Consider the following 23,837-nt stretch of genomic DNA (forward strand, 5'->3'; position numbering starts at 1 on the left):
AGAATAAAATGCTTACAGAGGCAACAGTAGTGGTTGCCTCTGGGGGGGGGGGGGAAACCCACTACAGTATCCAACAATCATGGATAAATGCCTATTAAGCAGCCAAAGCAAAAAAAGGATACATGTCGGCGATATGAACCTGCAGGTATAAAATAAAATGCGAGCCTATTTTTTAAATATCCAAAAGTAATTGTTTTGCATATGCTGGAGCAGACTCAGGATTACTTACTGAAAACTATTTCCTCTCTCCTACCAAAGTCAAAATTTTCAGTGACTGCTATTGGGTCTATATTGGCATTTCTATTCTGCATTTACAGAGCATTTATTGCCTGCTTTTTTATTTAAAATTCTCCACACACACACACACACACACACACACACACACACACACACAGACAACCCAGGGAGGGGATTCCACAGTTTGGGTGCCACTGTAAAGAAGGCTGTGTCCCACATCCTTGCCCCCTTGATTTCTTCACACAGCAGAGGCACACAGAACAGTGCATTAAAAGAAGCTCTTAACACACAAGCTAAGTTTGTGTTGCATACCATCAACATACAACTAAGTTTAAAGGAGCAGAAAGACCTTGTGGAGGGCAAGAATAGATAAGAAGAGGGATGTGTGGCTGCTACTGCAAGGGACAACTCCATGTCTGCTCTTCCTCTTCTCCCTGGTACAACATGTAGAGAAATGAAGTGTTCAGAGGAGATCATAACTTGAACACACCCTCTTACACATCTTCAGTAAGGGGCATCCAACGAAGTCAAGTGAAGGAAAGGGGTGATATGATTCCACACCACTCATTTTGGTTTTTCTGTATTAGCAGGGTACAGAGCAGAAGAGATGTGGGATTGCATCAAGAAACCTAGACTAAAAGGGTGCAATATTGTGCAACCACATGTCTCTAGTTTTCAAGGTTCTGGAGAAAAGCTTAAACATGTGAAGGTAAAGCACCTGATGGATAAATCTTATGTGTGTCTGCTCAAAAATAAGTCCTACTGAGTTCACATGAACCCAGGTAATTGTGCATAGGATCTGAGTATGTGCCTCATCCCTATCCTACCACCTAAGCTCAAACTCAGGCCAATTTACCCAAGTTCCATTCTCTCTTTTCCCCTTACTCTTTACAAAGCCTTTCCCAAAGAGGAATGAATTTCCATAAATTGCAAATGGAAAACGATGGGATTGTTCATTTTATTGTGTAGATTTCTACAAGTTATAAATTGAAAAGCGCCAAGCTGTTCCATTTCTGCTACCTGCGATAAACTTATGCCAAAGCACAAATGATCCAGAAATGATTTCCCAGGAATGCTATGCCTTTGCTTGGAAATGCAGATAATTGGTTTGGTGCTTTGTTGCCTTTTCCTTACATGTGCTGAGAAGCATTGGGAAAGAGATGAGAATACTGAGGGGCTGAGTCTTCAGGACCGTGAGGAGCTGCATGGCTGAGAACCATCAAAACTGGCCTGTGAGGATACATCTTCTTTGAGATTCGGAAGAAGCTAATACTGTCATTGGTGATCAAGTCAGTCAGATAATCCTGAAAAGAGTGAGTAAGAGAAGAAAAATCAGCAAAATGACATCAAAAGTCATCTATGAGCCTAGAGGGGACACTGCAATCATTTTAGAGTTGGGAGGAGAAATCCTGATTTATTCACTTTTGTAAAAATCGCAAATGTAAAGGGCAGGTATGTTTTTAAATATGCTTTTTTGATTTGTTTTTTACAATTCCCTACCAAGCTCACATCCACGCCATACATTTAAAGCATTTTGATTCCACTATAAGAGTCAAGACTTCCCCCTAAGAAAGAATCAGACAGCTCTGTCCTTCCAGAACTTGTCTGCTGCTCCCCAACTCCCAGCACCCAGCTGAGGTGGCCACCTCACTCTGCCTAATGGTAGGGCTGGCCTTACTGCTACTTGTTGAGCCCTGAACTGAACCAAACTAATCTGAGACTTCCGTGTGTGTGTGTGTGTGTGTGTGTGTGTGTGTGTGTGTTATATGGAACAAGTCTTAAATGTAATGGTAATAAAATGCTGGAGAGACTTGCTTGACAGAGACGGTCAGTGAACACGAATGTTGCGTTATATTTTGATTACACGTCACGTGGCACTCAGACACCTGAGATTACAAAAAGGGCAACCAATGTGTTGCTAATTCTAGTGCCACCGGAGAAGATATTTTTGGAAACAGAAATATACATGCTGCTACCAAAATGAAGGATCATTAAACTAATCTCTCAGAAGTCATGTTATTGCACTGGTACTGGGAAATATACTTAATGAAAATATATATTTGGAGAAGATAGCAAGGGGTTCCACTTTCAGACACTTAGTCACATCAAGCATAGTGTTGTTATTATGCACAGCAATTTAACCATGCAGCTGCTGAAAGTCCAATTAGATGTACAAAACATATTGGTCTGAGTTTGCGCCTCGTTCCTATCCTACCACCTAATCTCAAACTCAGACCTCATCATATTTATTTACCTGCTTAACAACAGAGCCTGGCATGCTCTGGTCCATGGGGTCACAAAGAGTCGGACACGACTAAACGACTAAACAACAACAACAATTTTTGGAAGGATTACTATTTTACAGATGGACAACAGAAGGCTCAGAGACAGTCATGAGTAATTCATTTAAACATACTGTGCCTTTGCTAGATCCTGAATTCTGTCTCTTTGTCACACTCTGCTGTGATGTGACGGAAGTTTTAAATGAATTATGCATTAAAAGGCAGTTGCCTTGCCCTTAATCAGATTATTTTAGATTCAGAAGCATACCTTTTAACAACCCTTATTTAAATTTAAGTTTATTAACTGCTTTAGTTCTGACTAGTTGGATAAAAAGCGGGTGTCAAATATCTTTATTCCGCTATATTCTTTTCTGTTAATAATGAAAGGCAACCCTATAGGAATATTTTTAAAAAATCAGGTGTTTTTAAAGTTACTCATTCGCTCCCCCCCCAACCCACCCACCCACGCAACGTATTTTTAATTAGAATTACACAACCTGAACCTCTGATCTCCTTTTCATAACACTGCAGAAAAACACTAACTGAGTTTGTGGACTATACTGAGTCAGATTTAGGACTCCCTCAAAATCTGCACACCACCACCATGGAAACAGCAATTTTGCAATAAAGAGAATTAATCACATGCATGCAGCAGATCAAGAGTATGTCTCTGTGTTAATTAAAGCAGGGAACACCAGTCAATAGAACATGAGTCAAACTACGATCAAATCCATTTCCCAGCTGGTAGGACATACTGAAGTGCTTACTGGCTTAAGAACTGCTTGCTGTCACTAAATAAAATTTAAATTATACATCCCTCCAGAAGTAAAACGATAATGTGCAGTCTAAGGGAGCAGGTTTATGGATTGCAGTTTATATTACCAGCAGCAGCTTTCAAATATGAAACAAATACTTTAATTAGACTGAAATCATAAAGCATCCGTACTGTTCCCACAGTTGTGGGCAGGGGAGGGAAATGAAAATAAATCAGTAAGAACCTACCCTAGAGTAGTCAAATCCGTGCTTTTCCTTCACTCCATTTCTACAGAGCGTGTAGTTGTAAAAACGAGAATTCTTGAGCAATCCAACCCATTCTTTCCAACCAGGAGGCACATAGGAACCATTATATTCATTCAGGTATTTCCCAAAGAAAGCTGGAAGCAAAAAGGGGGAGAGGAGACATTGTGAGGAGACAGCAATACATAAATGTATTGGAGATAATCATGCTATAGTATAGAGCTCTTTAGTTTTCGGCTCTTGCAGACAAAGTGATCATATTTTCCCTATCCAATCATATTTTATTTTAATATTTTATTTTAAAGCAAATGCTTTAACACTTAGCACTAACAGTGCATTAAGCATAAAACAGAATAGGGAAGGGACTCGGAACTTGCCCAGAAAATTTACAGCAAGGGTTGCAAGTGGCCACTGGCTTGCTCACCTATAACAAGTGATTAAGGATCCCCTCTTAGCAACGTGGAAGGAAAACTTTACCAAAAAAGTTACAATTTTCACCTTTCAGTTGATGATGGGCATGTAAATTGCATTCATTCTGTACAAACCTGTCTGCCACACAGCAAATGACTCGTGACACCTTTTCAATGACCAGGGCCTCTTTTAGGAAGCATGTTCTGTCTAGTCTGCCTGTCCTTCCTGGGACTTGGTGTTTTTCCACCAGAGTAATTCAACACCCAATGACTCCAGACTTGAGTCAGTGGGGGAGTTGGATTAGGTGGAGGGGTCTCTGAGCCCAGATAAGGCAGCCTCCTGTTGGTGTGCCACTCTCCCTTCCAGCTACAGGATGTAGACCCTGAAGCAAGGTGATCCAGAAGTGGGGAGGGAGAGGGGCTGAGTCAGCCCAGGCCCAGACATTTCAGCAATTTCCATCCGGACACTTAGGGCTGAAACCCTAAGCAACAGCATCTGGCCTGATCATCCTGCCTCCCAACCTACTGATACTGCCAGAGAAGGTGGGTTAGGACCACTCCTTTAAATGTGAATGGACTCCTGGCAGTTATCTCATTGTGTCTGGCCAGATGCAGATCTCATATGGTTACAACAATTGTACAAAAGAGGTGGGATCAGAAAACCACTCTTGGTCCTCTTTCTGTATTCTTAGAGAGAAATGGGCTGCTCCAGAAAATTATGGGCAAGAGGTCATGAAATCAACACCATCCTGGGTTCAGAAATTTTTGAAGAGACTTTTGAAATCTGTTTTTTTAATGAGCTGCTTAATAAACCCATATCAGCCAATGGACTAGCTCACTGTAAACAAGTGGTACAGTGACAATAAAGTATTTATTATTTTATTATTATGTTACTATTTTATTGCTATAGTCTCTATAAAGATGCATACAGGTGTAGCTAAAAACAAGGGCCTGCTAGATAGCTAGATTGCCAAGCCTAGCTTCCCTTCATCTTCATGCCACATGTTCTTGCCTCCAGATATCCAAGCACCAATTTCTTCCAGGGAGAAGGGTGTGTGTGCTTTGAGATGTCACAAGTGCATCACCAAACAGCACTCTGCACCATTCTTGGTGCTTCAAAGCAGCAAAACTGGTTTCCTTCCACCTCAGTCCTCAAGAGATAGTAGATATGCACAACAATGTGCTGTTTATGGGATTAAATCTCCCTAATAAAATACTTCTGTTTTGTAATTGTATGTGTTCCACGTACTACAGCAGCTTTCAGCTTTGACAGCTGCTACTGCAGAAGACCTTCCTTCCAACCCTCTCAGTGCTGCTCATAGGTGCCAACTCCCTGGGGTACTGGATGCCCAAGCACCCACAAATTTCAATGCCAGGGCTATGCATGCTTCTTGGCAGCCACGGCCCCAGGCATCCACTGTCCTGGGGCCAAGTTGGCACTCCTTGTGCTGCTGCAGATCTCCTCATCCACTCCATGACAATGCTCAACTTCTTTTTCCAGCAGCAAAGAGGAAGAAGGAAACTAGCCAGCCAGCAAAGAGCTAATATACATTAAAATACAATGCAAGAATCCAAGTCACATTGCACAGGCAGGCATAGGAGTTTTGCACAGGTACCTAACAGCTAGTTTGTATCCAAGTTCATGCAAAGCCAGAAGAGTACTAACAAATTCCAGTTCATCACTCTGACGTTAAAGTCACACTGCCTTTGCCTTTAATTAGGTCATTTGCATCAACCAGACTAAAACAACAGCAACATGCAAAGTAAATGCCAAGGTGTTATGATGTCAAGCAGCGTTCACCTACCTGGTGCCCTACAGATGTTTAAGATGACACTCATCAGTCTCAGCCGGGGCTGATGGAAATTGTAGCCTAAAACATCTGGAGGGCATCAGGTGGGTGAATACTGGAGTAAAACAATAAATGGACAGCCATGCTCTCCCAAGAAAGGACTGTGGAATCAAACACTTTCTCCGGTTACTCTGCTTCCTGAGACACTTCCAATATTTAGAGAGTTAAGTGCAATCCACAGTAATGTGTGGGTAATTGAATAGTGGAGTAGATTTCTTCTCCTTGCCTCAGTATCTAGGGATGATGGATAGGGATATTGATCCTTGTCCACAGTGAAAGGTTGGAACACAGCCATCTGAAGGTTTCCGTGCCTCGCCATTATATCACAACTATACACAGCTGCATTTGGCACTATTCCTACTCCTCTCCTTGCCTCTCATTTATTTATTTAACAAATGTATAAACCACTTCACAGCCTGAAGCCATCAAAGCAGCGCGCAAAAAGATAAAAAAAATGAGATAAAATACAAAACAAAAGTAACCATTCTAAAAACAATTAAAACCTTTCCTACCAAAAACCAATGAAACCATTTTTTTTAAACAGATGGAGAATTAATATTCCACAAATGGCTGAGCCGCAACTCTAAGCTTCTGGCTGGAGCAGCTGCTGGGCACAGGAGAACAGAACATCTCCAAATGGCAAAACAAAGCAATTCTTTTCAGCAGCATTTTAGCCCAAGATAGCATGATGTCCCGCATACTGCCTCTGCCTTGTACACAGTGGTTTGTTTGTTTTTTAATTTAAGTTTCAAAATACTAAGCAGATTTTGCACCTGGTGCCATTATGCCATCCAAAATATCCTTACACTTTTCACCTCTTGATAGGCTATTTCATGTAAAATTACATTTGGCTCTGGACGGAGGTCCACTAACATACTTTTCAGCTGACTACTGGCGGATGCCTTTTTAAATTTGGCAGAAAACACCCTCCCTATCTTTAGAGCCTGCAGAAGGGAAGAGGCTCCCAGCACAATGCAATATAAATGTCTCACTGGTTTCCGAATGGCTCCAGGGCTCTGCAGGACAGGGACAAGCCTGCTATCCCCAGCTTAGTGCTCAGGATGGAGGTTGCAGGATCACATTGCCCACGAGGCTCAGCAAGATGGCACGGACCTGAACACTTCCCCCAGCAGCAGAGAAGGAATGTTGGCAAGTACAAATTGCCGTTGGCTACCAAGGCCAGTTCAAGCTTTTGTGGATCGACAGTGTTGCGAATTATTTCTGCAGAGTGCTATGCCTTGGGCGGCATCTTTCCTTCCTTTAATTCTGCATGTTTCCTTAATTTAATATGCTTGAAACTGCCATTCAAAATTTGTTAGCTCTGTCCAATGTAACAGTGGGATAAAAACCCACAATTTATAATTTATCTGAGCCCTGGAAATGTAACCCATCTACGCAGACTCTTACCTACAATGAGCAGAGAAATCTTTATGTTCTGTGTCTGCTGATAAGATTTTTCACAAACTTACAGTGCCACATTCAGACATCAGGGCTATTTTTTAAATAAATAATAATAATATATATGCATAATTTTGCCCACAATATTTATTTATTTTACAAGATTGCTTAACTCTGGAAAGGTCCCAGCTTATGTTATGTAAAAAGTACCTTTATAAACAGAATTGGTTTTGTTCCATTTAGCAATAAACTTGGAAGACACACTAGGAAAAACATGGGTTTATAAATAAATAGACAAAGGAGACAGTATAGTCTTAATGAACTCAATTAAGAGAAACCTCCCACCCATTAAGAGTCTGACTGGTTCTTCTGACCACAAACATTCCACCCTCCCAGAAGTCGCTTTCAGACACAAGGAACTGTAAGATACCGTGACATTTTAAAGTAGCTTCTTTCTGGAGAAACTTTGGCAAGAAGCACAGACATTTATGTTTTTATAAATGTTGGTTGATGTTTCTCTGTGAGTTAAGGTATGAAAACCTAAAACTGCTCCAAGTTGCCCTTTCCTTTCCATAAATGTATGCTAAAGGGTATTTACTGATTACAGGATTCACAAGGAACAAGATTTAGTTGAAATTTCATTCCAGTTTCAAACTCTGGAGCTTAGAGTAGCATCTGAAGCAAGGGCTCAACAGGGATGAAACAAAATTTGAGGACTAAAGCGAAGCAAAATGTAACTAGGGAGTGCCTGGGGGTGTATTACTCAAGGAAAGTTGTTCCTGCAAAGAAATTAAGAGGTTTGGAGAAGCCAAACAGGATATGTAGAGCCAGTTCCATGTTAGTTCCCAAAACGCTCTTGTCTCCAGATTGGAAACAGCAGTAGGCATGGTTCTTTGAGAAGGGTAAGTATGCTTAACCAGGGTTTTGTTCAAGTTTTTTCATTTAATTTTTTTAAAGAATTAATTCAATACAGTTTTGTCCACAGTATCCATAGTACAGTATCACAGAATGATCACTCTAGACCTCAATTCCACATCACTGTCATGTTGGCTTGCCAAATATCTTCAATAGGAATCCAACTACCAATCTGGTTGGCTAAACATTTTCAATCAATATATCCCCTCCACAGATACCTCTGTGATGATGAAGGCATTAAAATACCCTGCTCTTCTTCAATAAAACAGAGTAAGCTGCTATATAGCTACACTTTCTATAAGGAAGTCTTGCAACTTGCCAGCTTTGCCTCCAAACCTGGCACAATGAAGGTCATGCTAACACAGCACCACCCTTTTTACAATGCAATTCTATAGCTGCTTATAGATGTATTAATGAGCTAGGGCTTATTAATACATCATCACCAAACAATAAATTTTCAAATACAAGCTAATGAATCACAATCAGCCAAGGGCACAACCAATAGGCGAAGGGCACAACCAAAAGGCCCTTCTCCTTGTCCCACTAGGTCTCACTGAGTTCACTGAGTTACTCCTGGCTCAGTTCATACATAATACCAAGCTAAACCTTGGCTTAGTGTGGATGCATTAGTGTGAAGGTTCCTGGAAAGGAGATCACGGCAGCAGTTGCACTCCTTCCTTGGCTGCCCTGCAGCCTTTGGCTTGTCTGAACCTGGGGCTCCTGGTTTGTCTGTGAGCAGTAAATTCAAGAGTAATCCTTGGTTACAGCTCCTGATTTGTCTTGAGCAAGACAAACTAGGAGCTCAGGTTCAAATGACACGCTACACCAAACCATGGCTTGGTCCTGGGTAGCATAACAAGAGGACTGGGTAAGGAGCACAGCAGCCATGATCTCCATTCCAGGAACTCACAGGTTCATGCTAAGCCATGGTTTAGCTTATGCAAAGTGGGTCATTGTGAGCGCAGAACAATGTTGGGTCCAATGTAGTTCCCATGATTCTTAATTTTGTGTTACAAAATTCAAATTTGGCACTGCAATAGTAATTTGAAGGGGAAGATGAATGCTAGAGGAGAGGGGTTTCCTATTTTTCCAATGGCTTTTCCCAACTGAAAGTATCTCTCAAACTGTGGGGTAGAGAAAAGGAAACATGAGGAACTGTAGCTTTTCCCTGACAGGAGGTAAAATCAGAAGGATGGCAGTGATTATTTTGTGGGGGAAATGACAGCTCTCATCCCATGACAGCTTCCCTCTTCAAACTGTATCCTCAGCAGCTGCATTTCGCAACACCCACAAGAAGAAACTCTGGCAAAAACACACATATGGAACGTGTAGCTCCACCTTCCAAATTTCCAACAGCAGTTCCGCATGTTAATGGCAGAACAAGATCAAAGCTGGGAATGTGGCATATTTACCAGGGCCAGAGTATATTATTAGGCTTCTATAAGTTGCTCGTATTCTCAAGGGAAATATATCATCTTTCCGAAAAAGTCATGGGTTCAATAATGCAACAAAGCCTTTTCTGTTTCTTTATTTTAGTAATGCAGTCTCCATAAGATCTAAATCTAACATGGATTGCAGAAAGCCTTTGACAAACGGGCAAATACCCTGCTTAGGTTTTTACTGTTCTGACGGCTTCAAGATAAGAATCCCATTTCTTTGCAAATACCAAACTAAATATTACTTCTTGGCTGAAATGATAAATCAATATGAGAAAGCATTATTCTTTAAAGGCAGGTGCTGGCATCCCTTCAGAACAATGCATTACCAATGGAGGAAAAATGAAAGGAGAAGCCTCTTAAGACAATTTAAAAATACACTGAGCAAAGATATATTCAGGTAAAAATAAAGAGGGGGGGGGAGAAAGAAAATAGACATAATGGTTGGCAGTGTGGCAAGGGAGCATTAAATGTTTGTATTGATTCTTTAGCTTCATTTTTATAGATATGGATACATCCCGGCTGTCTCCCTTTTTTTCAGGGTACATCATCAAATATATTGAGGCACGTGAGGGACCCACCATGCTAATTCCTCACAGGAATCAGATCGTTAATGGGGTACCTAACAGTGTGGAGGGCTAGCAGCTACCGTAGTTTCTTACAGAGAAGAATGGTTGACATCTTTACGGTTATTAAAGCAGAAACCAAACTAGATTATAAAAGGCTTTTAGATTAGGTTTTCCTGCAGTTCTATGATGTTAACAAAAGTGTTTCAATACACATCAATGGTAAATATCAAGCTTAGCAATCAATCAATCAATCAATCAATCAGCTGTATAGCTTTTAGTGGATCTCTCCCCAAGGATTCTGAGCCAGTGGAGGAGACATAAATCTATTGTTGCTACTTTTCGGTAGGAAGATATGTATTAGTTGAGAATTCCTATTCTGATCAATTGCTTTCTACAAAAGGTCAAACCATTTATCTTAACACACACTGGGTAAGGGTCAGGCCGTAATGAAGCAATTTACTGCTGTTGGGTAAGGAATGATAATATATTGCGTATTTCCCCCCCCTTTCTTGAATGGGTTTCCCATTGGATATTGTTATCAATTTCTTTTCCATGGATTTTGGAGACCTGCTTTCTGAAGTATTTATTTGATGGGACTCCCCCCCCCCACATGCAGAGAGGGTATCTCTAGCATGTGTTGTTCATTATTATAAAACGCTGGAAAAATATAAATTAAAAGGGGTGCGGGGGAAGAGAATGTAAAGGAAAAACACATGCATGGAAAATATGCTAATGTTAGTTATGAGGCAATGAACAAGAATGCTGTATGACAAGATTTTTGGTCTGGATGCATAGCAAGTCTGGATTAAAGGCTAGCATTCTACTATGGCTTCCCATCAGTGCAAGTATTTCTGCAACAGACTTTCCCATTCCCCTCCCACATGTGCACCTCACACCCTCCCAAAACCTCCAGAGGGTTGTAGGATCCCCTAGATCATATTTAGGGGGCATGAAGGACAGTTGGGGAAATCCTCTTCTGCAAATACAAATCCTTCTGCTGACAGAACATTTCCCTTAGCACTATGTTGAATTCCACCCTGTAAGTTCCACTTTTTGCAAGATTACACATGAAATGAGCTGTACAGGCTAGATTCTAACCATTAGGACCCCCTCAGCACAATTCTGATGTTGCATGCTTCAGAATCTACCTTCCAGGTATCATTTATAGTCATTCTAGGACTATTTGCTGCAGAATAAAACACCCCTTTCTTGGTTCAATGTTGAATTCAGGCCTTCTTCTTTTTACCTCAGCTGTAATGCATACAGCATAAACATAGAAGTCCCAGTGGGAATAGATCTGGTTTCAGTGGTTAGGAGTCAGCACAGCGAACTGTGACTCAGAAACCAGAGTCCCTATTCCTGGCTCTGACTTATTCTGCAACCTTCGATAATATACTTCCGTTATTTGCCCTTTTGTCTCTTTGACTCTGAGCAATTTTCTTCCCTTTACAATCAACCACTTATTTGCAAAAGGTTACAATTCAGTTATTATTCTAGCAATATTATCTACTATTAGGTACCGCACATTAGCAGTGGCTGGTGAACGTAAAAAACCTGTGGTCCCATGGAAAGTATTTTACAGGAACAACACACTGTGTTTAATTGATTGCATTTTCTGCTTAATTGATCTTATGGTAAACTTATGCATGCTTGCATCAGTGACATATAACAGTAAGGAAAAGAAAACCTACAGCTTGTTGTTGTTGCTGTTGTTGTTGTTGTGTCATTTAGTCGTGTCCGACTCTTCGTGACCCCATGGACCATAGCACGCCAGGCACTCCTGTCTTGCACTGCCTCCCGCAGTTTGGTCAAACTCATGTTCATAGCTTCGAGAACACTGTCCAACCATCTCGTCCTCTGTCGTCCCCTTCTCCTAGCGCCCTCCATCTTTCCCAACATCAGGGTCTTTTCCAGGAAGTCTTCTCTTCTCATGAGGTGGCCAAAGTATTGGAGCCTCAGCTTCATAATCTGTCCTTCCAGTGAGCACTCAGGGCTGATCTTCTTGCAGTCCATGGGACTCTCAAGAGTCTCCTCCAGCACCATAATTCAAAAGCATCAATTCTTCGGCGATCGGCCTTTTTTATGGTCCAGCTCTCACGTCCATACATCACTACTGGGAAAACCATAGCTTTAACTATATGGACCTTTGTCGGCAAGGTGATGTCTCTGCTTTTTAATATGCTGTGTAGGTTTGTCATTGCTTTTCTCCCAAGAAGCAGGCGTCTTTTAATTTCGTGACTGCTGTCACAAAATTAATACAGGTGAAATTGATACAGGTGAAACTTGGAAAGTTAGAATATCGTCGAAAAGTGCATTTCAGTAACGCAATTTAAAAGGTGAAACCAATATATGAGATAGATTGATGACATGCAAAGCAAGATATGTCAAGTCTTGATTTGTTGTAAATGTAATTATTTGTCGTTAGGCGGGTCAATTATAAATGGAATGTAATTAATGAAATGTAATAGCGATGTTTAATTTTGTATTATTTTAACTATTTGTTTTATTACTGTGGAATTTCCAAAAGAAAGCATTTGTAAAAATAAAAATAAAAAATAATAAGTTGCATTACTGAAATAAATGCACTTTTCGATGATATTCTAATTTTCCGAGTTTCACCTGTATGTGGGGCAAAAACTATTTGCATTCCTCTTCCCAAAATTGTGTTGAAGCCTGGATGGGGTGGGGGTGGGGGGTTCAGTCCAGCCCTGACAAAAATACAGATAACAACTTTTCCTAAAAAGATTAAAAATAAATCATCACTCCTTCATATTATCGGTCTAACCAGACCTTATCCAATGAGGAAACAGGAACCCTTGCAGGAAAGCTCAACAAAGTTCCCAGGCCCAATTCAAAGTGCTGTTTTTGACCTTTAAAAGCCTTGGGACCCAATACTTACAGAGATGTGTTTCCCCATATGAACAAGGATGCTGAGCTCATCATTTGAGGCCCTTCTTGGTGTACCACCACCAAGGTCCAGGGGGTGGGGACAAGAGAATTGGCCTTTTTTGTAATAGCTCCCAAACTATGGAAATGCTCTTCCCTGGGTGGTCCACCTGGCACCAACTTTCAACTTTCTCAAGTTGTTCATGATGCGGAAGCTGTTTTTGTTTCCCCATGCACCGATGGTTGAGAAGGACGAACCCTTCTATGTTGTTGAATTCTAAGTGTGTTCACATGCCTATGTACAGTAATTTTTATTACTGAATCTTTTTGTTGGCTCTTAAGGCTTTTTGCTGTGGGAAGGGATATATAATGCACTTAAACCACTTTGTGGTTCTTTACAATCAAGAGGTGTATAATTTTTATGAATAAAACAAAGTAATAAAATAAAATAAGCCAGTTGGGGATTCTGAAGAAGAAGCTGAGTTAACCAGTCCCACGAGCATATTGCCAGCCCCCTAATGACCTACCAACCCCTGACTCTTTCCCTTCATGCCAAGATCCTGCTTCCTTATCAGCTATGTCCTTGCTCCCACTTGAACACCGTGTTATTCTTGACTCCAGGAACAAGAAACAGACCTATCTTCCCAAGTCACATTCCTCCTTTTAAATGCTGTCTCCTGGAAGGAGATACAACCAACAAGAAAGAAAGAAAAACCCATGCAGATCATTCCTTTTGTAAATGTTTATATAAGGAGGCTTTAGGAGAAACAGTTTTTTGACACCAATAAATCCTCACTGCAATGAGTCCTTTGTTTCCTCCTTCAGTCTTCTTTTGCCACGCCCTATTGATCCAAGAGTGGCCACTCTTTAATGCACCGATGACTCAGCCTGAAAGTGGCAGATCTTCCACAGACTAACCTTCAACTTTTAACTTGACATGTTTACTTAAGTTGCTTTCCTGTGCAACTTCCAGCGCAGCACCCAAGAAAATACAGGAACCTCTCTACTGTATATGGGTAGGGTCCTTTGGCACACAAGAACAATTCCTCACTGTATATATCAAATATGGAGATATGACCTCAAAGCCTTAATATTTGGCTACCTCTTATCACACAGGCATATTTTTTTTAAAGAGAGCAGTCAACATTCATGCAGAAATGGTCCTGGTAAAGTATTCTATAGTCTTCAACAAAACCTGTTTTACCCAATCGTGTCCAGCATAATGCCAGTTGCAAATTTGTTTTTTGTTTTTATGAATGCAACAAGTGGGTACATATTTGTATACCAATTCAGTGTAGGGTTAGAGTGTTGGACCAGGGCCAGTGGCCAACATCTTACTCAGCCATGAACCTCACTGGGTGACCTTGGGACAGTCATTGTCTTTCAGCCTAACCCACCTCACAGAATTGTTGTGAGGATAACATGACCGCACCAAGTAGCATTTCTCCGCTGCTGGTAGCAGTAACAATATTAAATCTGGCTGCATCTGCATCTGCCTGGATTTTCTTCTTCTTTCGAAACCTCTGCTGCTATTGCTACCGGGAAAGGAAATGCCACAGTGCAAATAAAGGAACAGGTTAAAAGATGATCACTGTGGACAAAATTAATCTGCAATCATCCACTCGGGTGGAGCCAGGGATAGCAAATGGAAAGCAGAATTGGAAAAGCTGCAAGACAACTTGTGATGGAAGAAGCACTTCCTTGTTAGTATCTGGCTGCGATGCTGACCACAGAAAAGTAAAAATAAAGACAATGTTAAAAGCATCCAGGAGAAGTGGCTAAAGACAACAGTCCATGCAGGAGTTCATTCAAAGTTTTTTAAGCATTATGAACCTAAGTTGAGGGTTGAATTGAATTTTTGAAAAACAAATCAGCACAGAAGGACTATGACAAGGCAGTGTGGGGCAGGGAACAGAATATCGGATTCCATTGTCTCTGATCAGGGCTGTACCAAGGAGAGCTACAGAACAGTTTGTTTACTAAGAAGCTCAAGGCCCACCAACTGGAACCAAATGCAAAATGGTGGCTGTGGGATGAAAGAGCCAGATGCAAAAGGTGTCATGTGCCCCTCAGCTTCATCAGGATCTGGCATGGTTTTGCATTCCTGAGCGGAGGTTGATGAAGGTGATGAAGCAGAGGGGGTGGTTGAAGGCTAGCACTCAGGGATGGAAGACATAGCTCCCCCCCTTTCAATCCCCGAGTCTGAGAGAGGGGGAAGCCAATTTGGCAGCTCTTTCCTTTGCCCTTCCTGCAGAGCCTCTGTGGAGGGGGAAGGACCTCAACCAGCTGGTGGTAGTGGTGGAGCAGGAAGCGATGGCAATGGAGTCGGAGTCAGGGGGCAAGAAACAGTCATGATGTGTTTCCCCACAACTCTCCCCATTTCCAAGTGACTACAAAACTTGCTGCAGTGGAATCCCAAGTGAGATGAGCAGCGTTAGAAACTGGGATATGAAAGCCTGGAGCTTAAATGACACCTTAAACCTAGGTCATGGGTGCAACAACAGAATGCCTAGGTGCACTTTTTTTTTTATAAGAATACAAAGCTGAAAATGAATAACTGCAGCTAGAATCTTATGTTCATTTTTCTCATGGCCTAGTCCTCATCTGAAGACTGCAAAAAACAAAGTCATGCTTCCCCTGCCTGCCCCCCCCCAATACTCTTAAGAGGATCTCTTCTCCAGCCTTCAGAGAGTGGCTGGAAGTGGGGAGGCAGAAAAAGGTCCTCCTTTCCTTCCACTCTGCAGTTTTAATCTGAAATGTTAGGCGCAGTACTGCGCCCAGAGCTCAGAAACTGCTCGCACTAATGATACTCCTTGTCGCAAAAGGTGCCTAGTACAATGGGAGTTTTAAATGCTGGAGATGAGTAAAAGAAGTGTTGAAGGCCCGCTCTGAAAGAATGCAAAACATGCATTCAGAGAGTGCTTTCTGATCCCCTGGCTAAGTGCAACACAGCAGTCCAATGACATCATCCATTGATTTTTGGTGGCTGTGCAGATGTTCTTTAAGCTGGTGGTGACAGAATGATTGCCCATTGCTGAGAATGATTCTGCCTGCGTGAGAATTCCCTGATGAAATCCTAAATGCACTCTGTGCTCTACAGGGACCACAGAGAAAAAGAAATCAGAAAAGCTTACAGTGAACTTTATTTACTCTACAGTGATCGAAGGAGAAAGAAGAAATGAAACAGATAGCTCACAGCCTTTTAAACAACAATAACAACATATCCTCTATTTGGAGCATTTCGACATGGTACAATCATGTTACTGTTCTGCTTTAACTGATAAGATATAAGTTGGGGTTTTTTTTGGCATTATTGTACTATTGGATGCTCAGTTTGTGTATTATGTTATAGATTATGATAGATATTGTGCTTTTAATCAGGTGTTTGTTATTTCTGAGTTTTGCTCTTTATTAGTTTGGAATTAGCCTGAGGTTTGTAATAGATTTTGTTTATATGTTCCAAAATCTAGGTGTGGAACCACCAGTTTGCAGACCTAACTTGGCCCACCATGCCAAGTTTGATGTAGTGTGCATCATCATCATCATCATCATCAACAACCCACTCTTTACCCAGGGCAAGTTACAACAAGTGAAACATAACATTAATATTAAAATATTACACAATTTTAAAAACAGCTTAAAACAAAAAATAATACATGGCACCAGGTATGGGATGGGTAAAGGTAGGGTTTCAAAGGTACAATCAGGAGCTGAGGGTGGGCTCCCAATTGTTTCTTTGCTAGAGCAAGGTATGTCGTAAGGTTTGTTTCAAACGCCCCATCAGCTGATGGATGGTAGGAACACACCTTTGCTCAAGGAGCAGGAAGCAGTTTTCATTCAATGGAAACTGCTTCCCCCACCCAGCCAGTGCTGTTCCTCTCTCTCAACCTCCAAAAGCAGCACAGGAAGGTTTGCAAAAAGCCACTTTGCGCAGCTCATTTGCACCGTGACATAATGAAAGGCATAAGAGCACATCCAAATTAAAAAGATGGTTTGCAAGGTGCAGCTCAATATCCGGTGAGTTTTCACTGCATATTCAACGTAACTTGTACCTGAACTTATTCACCTAGAATCAATGCTAGGAATTCAGAGCTGTGAGTGAGCAGGACACAGTTTTTCACAATTTGGCTCCAGAACGCTCAGACAGCTGGGTTTGGCATGATCAAACAACAACAAATCCAGTACTCATGGAAAGGACAAAAGCAGGTGTTAACTTTTGTCTGTGGCACATTTTGTAGGCACAAAAACATTAATGCCCTTATTAAACAAAAGGAAACAGCTACAGAGTAATAGGGTGTCCACACTTCCCTCAATTTATTCCATCACAGACTAATTCAGGGTCTTTATCTGAGCAGAACAAAGCAAGGAAATGATCTAATTTGTTTGAAGGCATGTTCCTAGTCTGGCTGCTGAGTAGAAGCAACACGAGAAGCTAGAAAGTAATGTTACTATGTTTACTAGTCAACTTTTAAATTGCAGTAACACCTCAAGGCTTCAGTCTAGACAGGCAACTCTATTGTTCCACAGAGCATAAGTATTAATTATTGCTCATCACCTCCCAAAATAGCATTCAGACACAAGAATGGTATGAAAACACACCTGCTTGACTTGACATAAGATGACAATGATTACACTACGTTAATCACAAGGTCTCCTGCCAGCCTGCAAGACAGAAATGTGGATCCAGAGTTTGCTCCAAAGAAGTGGTGGGCATTAGCTCAAGCCTTGAATGTTGTAATTCTCAATGCTGCAGAACTGCAACAATGGCTCTGAGACCACCAGACTGGAGGCTCAGCTACATTAGTTAAAAAACAGTGTTCTGAATGTGCTATAAACATACAACATCAGATGGCGCTGGAGAGCAAAATAAAATTCTATGCAATTTTCCATAGTGTTTTGCTTTTCTTTTGTTATAATGATTTAATTTCTGACTTATTTATAGTGTTTTCTTCTTGCGTGTAGCCCTTACCTTCCAAGTTCCGGACTGCAAAATCCGGGACCGGCAGCCATTTTACACCGGAAGTTGCGTCGATGTAACTTCTGGTGTTGCTTTGCCCTTCTATGGGCACCCAAAATGGCCGCCGGCGGCTTCAAAAGTCGCTTGTATGCATGTCAGGAAGTGTGCTGACACAACTTCCGGTGTCGCTTCGCCCATCTATGGGCACCAATAGAAGGGCAAATCTATTTGGTGCCCATAGAAGGGCAAATCGGAAAGAAAAAAAATGGCCACCGGCAGGAGAAAATAATGGAGAAAAACGGGAGACGAAGTGATACGGGGGACCACCGGGAAAAGGTAAGAAAAAAGGGGTTTTCCCAGGGAAAACAGGAGACTTGGCAGCTATGGTGTAGCCCCACCCTGGATTCAGGGTACTGTTGGTGACAAGCTACTTCAATGGAATAGTTCAAAATGCAGGTGGTAGTTGCAGCTTCCTCTGCCATAAAGGAAATAAAACAAGAGAGCTCTAGAGAGGCATGATGGATGTTGGCAGCTATTTTGGTAGACCAAATTCAAGACAATTTTGGAGAGAAAGCAATGGTATGGAGGAAAGGGGCTTAGATGATAGAGATTTTGGATTTGCAAGGGTAGTGTTCAGGCCCAGGGGAGGGGAAGCTGGTGATTAGAGATGTGCTGTTTGAGCAGGCAAGATGAGGAAGAAAGGCAGTACGGGATTGGATGACGACTGGTATTTATTTATTTTAAAAAGCTAACCCATGTGTTCCTCCACCATCAAAACGAGTGAATAAAGAATGGATGAGAGACAGGTGCTGGGTAAACAATATGAGCCTCTGAACTAGGCATAGGCAAACTCGGCCCTGTTTTGAGACTACAATTCCATAGCTGCCAAGTTTTCCCTTTTCTCGCGAGGAAGCCTATTCAGCATAAGGGAAAATCCCTGTAAAAAAGGGATAACTTGGCAGCTATGCAATTCCAATCATCCCTGACCACTGGGTCCTGTTAGCTAGGGATGATGGGAGTTGTAGTCCCAAAACATCTGGAGGGCCGAGTTTACCTATGCCTGCTCTAAACCCATCTGAGTTAACACCTCTGTTCTAAAGTAATCAAGACTGGCCTAAGATAGTTTGAATCCCAAGACAGAAGTCCAAATGCTATCGCTTTCCATACATGCAAACTAAAATGCCCATCTACAAGCATTCTGCCCAAGTGGCGTTGAAAGGAACAGGAGTTGTGTAACAACATTCATTTGATCTTGTGCAATTCTCACTCCTTTCAAACCAGACTTGAGCAGAAGCACTTCCTGGTAGTAATGATGGATGAATCTGTCCATTTTGGTTTCTTTAAGTTCCTCTCATCTCCCCCATCCCTAATCTTATTTTCAGCTAATCACATTTCCACATCCGTTTGCAAATTTCGACAGCATTTACGTAAGTACTCATTTCCCCAAATAGACACATTTCTTACACTTACAAGCATTTTCCCCTTTCGTATGTTGCTTTCACTAATTTTTGCACATGCTCCCCTAATATATGCATTTTGTACACACCTGGAGAATGCATAAGAAAATTCAGAGAAGTGCGAATTTCAAAGGAAAACTATGTTTTGGTTCACATATTGGTTTAGGAAGTGTCAATTAGGTAGGTTGACATTAAAATGCTAACCAGACCAAATTTCTCTGCCATCCCTCTGGTTGGTGGACTATTGCCATGGGTCACACCTATCACTCAGGTCCCTTGATCACGTGCCCAGTACCTATTTCACCTTATTTCATAGTAAGACACATAAAATATCTTCTGTCATATTCCTCATCCCAATGCTAGCGATATCTAATGAGTTTGATGGAGATCTATCTCTGCATAAATGAAATCTGGGTTTGTTGGGCAGATGACAAGCGACTAGGAGAAGTTATGCATTGTATTCCTTCAAGCGCCAAAGTTGATAGCCTCAGGGGTGAGCCATAGGGCTGAAAAACCTACCAGGGAAGCAGCTCACCCATTTTGGTCTTACCTGTTCTATAGCCTGTGTTATTGAGGTACACCGCAAACGTGCGAATTTCATGCTGGGCCTGCCAAGATGGAGAGGAGCAGTTTTCATTGTTGGTGTAGGTGTTGTGATTGTGGACGTACTTCCCTGTGAGAATTGAGGAGCGGGACGGGCAGCACATAGGTGTTGTCACGAAGGCATTGATGAAGTGAGCACCTCCCTGTTCCATGATCCTCCTTGTCTTATTCATCACTTGCATTGAACCTGAGGAAAGCAAAAGCACCACCGTGTCATAAAAGAGAGAACGAGAGCTGAAAGTTCATTGTTTTGCTTAGTCAGAAAGTTTCATTGCACGTAAGACAAAAGAAGAAGCCACTTTATGATAAAGTGAGCACAGTTGTTTTAACCAGCGAGGGTGGAGAAGGCTGTGCCAAATATCTCCTGCCGGTTATGTCTTCACGGTAGTGTAAGTAGCTTTGGAATTAAATCCCTCAACTTTTTTTAAAATATCTTTTTAACCTTTCAATTTTAGGACTTAATTGCCTCATACTGTATTTAGAATCCTAGGTCTGCTCAGGGAATCTGGTACTGCTCATGCTCCCCCTGCAACAGATTGTTAGCTACATTTTCTGTGTGCGTTTGTTTGTTTTTAAGCCGAAGAATTTTCGGTGGGTTTTTTTTTTAAAAAAAAAACCCAACAACGACGAAAACAAATTCTGTATCATAGTGAACCAGCAAAGAAAACAATTTGGGGCAAAGGAACTTCAAAATGATCACTTTGTTCTGATAATCATTGCTCTGTGAGTGGATTAAGGAAAGACTCAAGAGATGCACTGTTCTAATCCTCTTCTAATGCAATCAGGGAAAGGGCCAAAGCTCAGCTGCAATGCTTTGCATGCTGAAGGCACCACATTCAATCCACTTTTACTTGCGGAAGGTTCATGGAGCTGGTGATGGGGGAAATCTGGGCCCCAAACTCTGGAGAGCACAGCCAGTCAGAATACACAAACTGGGTTAGAGGGACCAACTGCCTGACCTGATATATGGCAGCTTCCTAGGTTTTTAAATCACTGATACAGCAACAAGCTGCACACAACTTTATTGACTTTTAGCACATTAGAGAAAATGCGCAAGGTGGATCCACAAGCAAAGGCGATCACAATGAATAGTGAACATACAGGTCTTGTACATGCAACCAGAAAGGAGAGGGAGGATGAGCCTTATGCTTCCATGCACCCCATCCCCAGAGAGGGAGGAATATAGGAATCAGTGCAATAGAGTGTTTATCCGTACTCTAAGTGAGATACTGCCTCCTCTTGGAGGCTAAGTCCTTGAGTCCTCTCCCTACTTAACCCAGCCATTCCATTCACTTTATTTAATTATTCATCAACATCTCAGCCATTTTCATTGTTACTGAACTAGTTTCAGTTATTAGCATCCGTTTTGCTTCCAATGGGAGCCACACCAACTCTTTTGTTGATGGTCACTTCTGTGTTTTCCATCCAACTGGCATGAAATCACAAGGGATTCTATGTATTGCCTATCTATCCAATAGATTAAGACCTGCTAAACTTTAGACCGGGGGGGGTGGGGTTCCTCGAATGTAGGCTACTTTAAAAATACTCACAGGCTGATCCACAGATCACTCCAAATACTAGTCTCTCTCTCTCTCTAATGATGAACTAAAAATACCGGTAAGTTCAGTACAAGTAAATGGGGAAGGTGGGGAGACAGTGTGGACTGGATTAAAAATGCTTTTCTGGGCCCAATTCAAGTTTCTCAAATTAGTGTTTGAAGCACAAAATGACTAAGGCCCGGAATATCTGAAAGATGGCTGACTTCCCACCTAACCCTCCCAAGTGTTAAGATCAGGAGAAGGGGCCCTCTTAATAGTTCCACCTCACTCATAAGCAGGGTTGTTTTTTTTCTAGAAAAAGAGGTGCCAGAACTTGCCGTGGTGACCACACCCTTTGGCGCACAGAGAGGTGCTGGAACTCAGTTCCGGTGAATTCCAGCCGGAAAAAAAGCTCTGCTCACAAGTTCACGAGAGAGAGCATTCTCTGTGGCAGCCCCATGTTGTGGAATTCCTTCTCCACAGAGGTTCATCTGGCTTCTTCACCATAAAGCCTTTTGTGAATGATGAAGATGCATGTCTTTACCCTTGCCTTTGACACCTGAGGTGTCTTTTTTTCAAGACCCTATTTCTGTGATTGTAACCTGTTTTAACCATTTTAAATTTTAAATTGTTGCAACCTGCCCTGGGACCTGCTCGTGAAGGGTGAGTAGCACAATTTATAATAGTCGTGAACAGAGCAAATGGGCTCCATTTGTTTCAATACTTCATTACGAAAGAAATGTGTACTCTTAGTAGGAAGTGATCCTATAAGAATTCCGACCGGTTGCCATTGTCACTCTTTCCACTTGGGAATGCTGCCCCCTCAGGAATTTATCCCACAAGCAGTTGTAGTTCAGATTTCAATTTGTCCTTCTAAGGCTTTTCACAAATGTATGCACCCCATAAAGGTTTCTATAGTTGGAATAGCATGCAAATTTTTTTAAAGAATGGGCAGACTGGGGGAGGGAGAGGGAGACTTAAGCTTTTACAGGATATGGGAAGATTCTAAAGGGGTGGACATGTTTGCATTTGAGTGGGGCTCTCCTAAGCCATTTTGGAATAGACAAAAATGGCTCTGTATCATATTTGCAGCAATTATGAGATTTGTTATGCAAGAATGAAGCAGGACAGGCCCTCTCTTGATGCAGAGTTCTCTCTAGTAGCCACAAGGTCAAGTTGCCATCAACCTTCTCCTGCCATTGAAGAGATGCCTTCATGTTTGGGGGGATGCCAGCCCCACACCTGTGTGCCCTTAAGCCCCTGAACCTGCACAAAGGTGTCCGGTGAGAGCACCCGCAGGCTATAGCATGCTGAGTATTAACTTGACTAAAGCCTGCACCAATGTATTTTCAAGACAAGAGGCTCACATTAGAGAATATTTAGCTGGCTCATAGCTCAGGGATTTCCTTTGATCTCTCCATCAGCCATTCAAAAGTTAGCAAAGGTCAGGTGTGCTCAATTACCTAAGTGGCTCTAGGCACTCTGTGGTAAAATGGCATCACAACCTAGTCCCTAAGAGAGAGGTGACAGCCAAAAGATGCTTTATAGTCTACACTCTGTAGGCCAACCCCCCCTCCCAAATTAGATGAAACTAAAAGGATAATACAAAGTGGATCGAGAGAGCTAGCTTTTCCAACTACATGGGAATATTTGGCTAACCACCCTATGGCAGAAAGGAGAGAGATATTATACATGTGATAAACAAATAAGTGGGTAGGAAGATGCACATGGCATGGGAAAATGTGATAGAGAAAAGTTTTTCTCCATCTCTCATAATGCTAGAATTCATGGGCATCCAATGGGAATGAATGTTGGAAGATTCAGGACAGATAAAAAAGTATTTATTCATGCAGCACATAGTTAACTACAGAACTCACTCACGCAGGAAGCAGTGATGGCCACCAAACTGGAAGGCTTTAAAAGATGATTGAATTATCAGTGGCTACTAGCCATGATGGCTGCACTCTGCCTGCATGGATGGAAGCAGTAATGTTTCTCAACACCAGCTGCCTTGCAACCACCGGGCATAGGGAAGAGTGCTCTTGTGCTCAGATCCTGCCTGGGTATTTTTCCACAGGCACCTTATTGGCCACTGTGATAACGAGATGGACCATGGGCCTAATCCAGCAGGGTCTTCTTATGTTCACCCCTGCACTAGATCAGGCTGTTTTGATGAAGACGGAATGAAAAAGGGGTGTTTTCCTTTGATCACTCTCCATAACTGCATCTCCATCCTCCCTGATAACTATAAAATGCTCAGATTTGGGCATCCAACCCTCTAA

At 41.9% G+C, this 23,837-nt stretch overlaps 1 protein-coding gene across 8 annotated transcripts in view; it reads right to left on the reverse strand.

The window, feature by feature from the left end:
- Nucleotides 1-23,837, reverse strand: part of SULF2 (sulfatase 2) — a 294,763-nt gene that overhangs the window by 53,645 nt on the left and 217,281 nt on the right. For all 8 annotated transcript variants that reach the window (XM_035124105.2, XM_035124104.2, XM_035124103.2 and 5 more), the window contains 3 exons: nt 19,965-20,204; nt 3,522-3,673; nt 1,372-1,541 (listed from right to left, as the gene is read on the reverse strand). In XM_035124105.2, the coding sequence (XP_034979996.1) occupies nt 1,372-1,541; nt 3,522-3,673; nt 19,965-20,204 (562 nt within the window). The remainder of the gene's footprint in view (nt 1-1,371; nt 1,542-3,521; nt 3,674-19,964; nt 20,205-23,837) is intronic.

Source organism: Zootoca vivipara, chromosome 7, assembly GCF_963506605.1.
Source record: "Zootoca vivipara chromosome 7, rZooViv1.1, whole genome shotgun sequence".
Taxonomy (NCBI): Eukaryota; Metazoa; Chordata; class Lepidosauria; order Squamata; family Lacertidae; genus Zootoca; species Zootoca vivipara.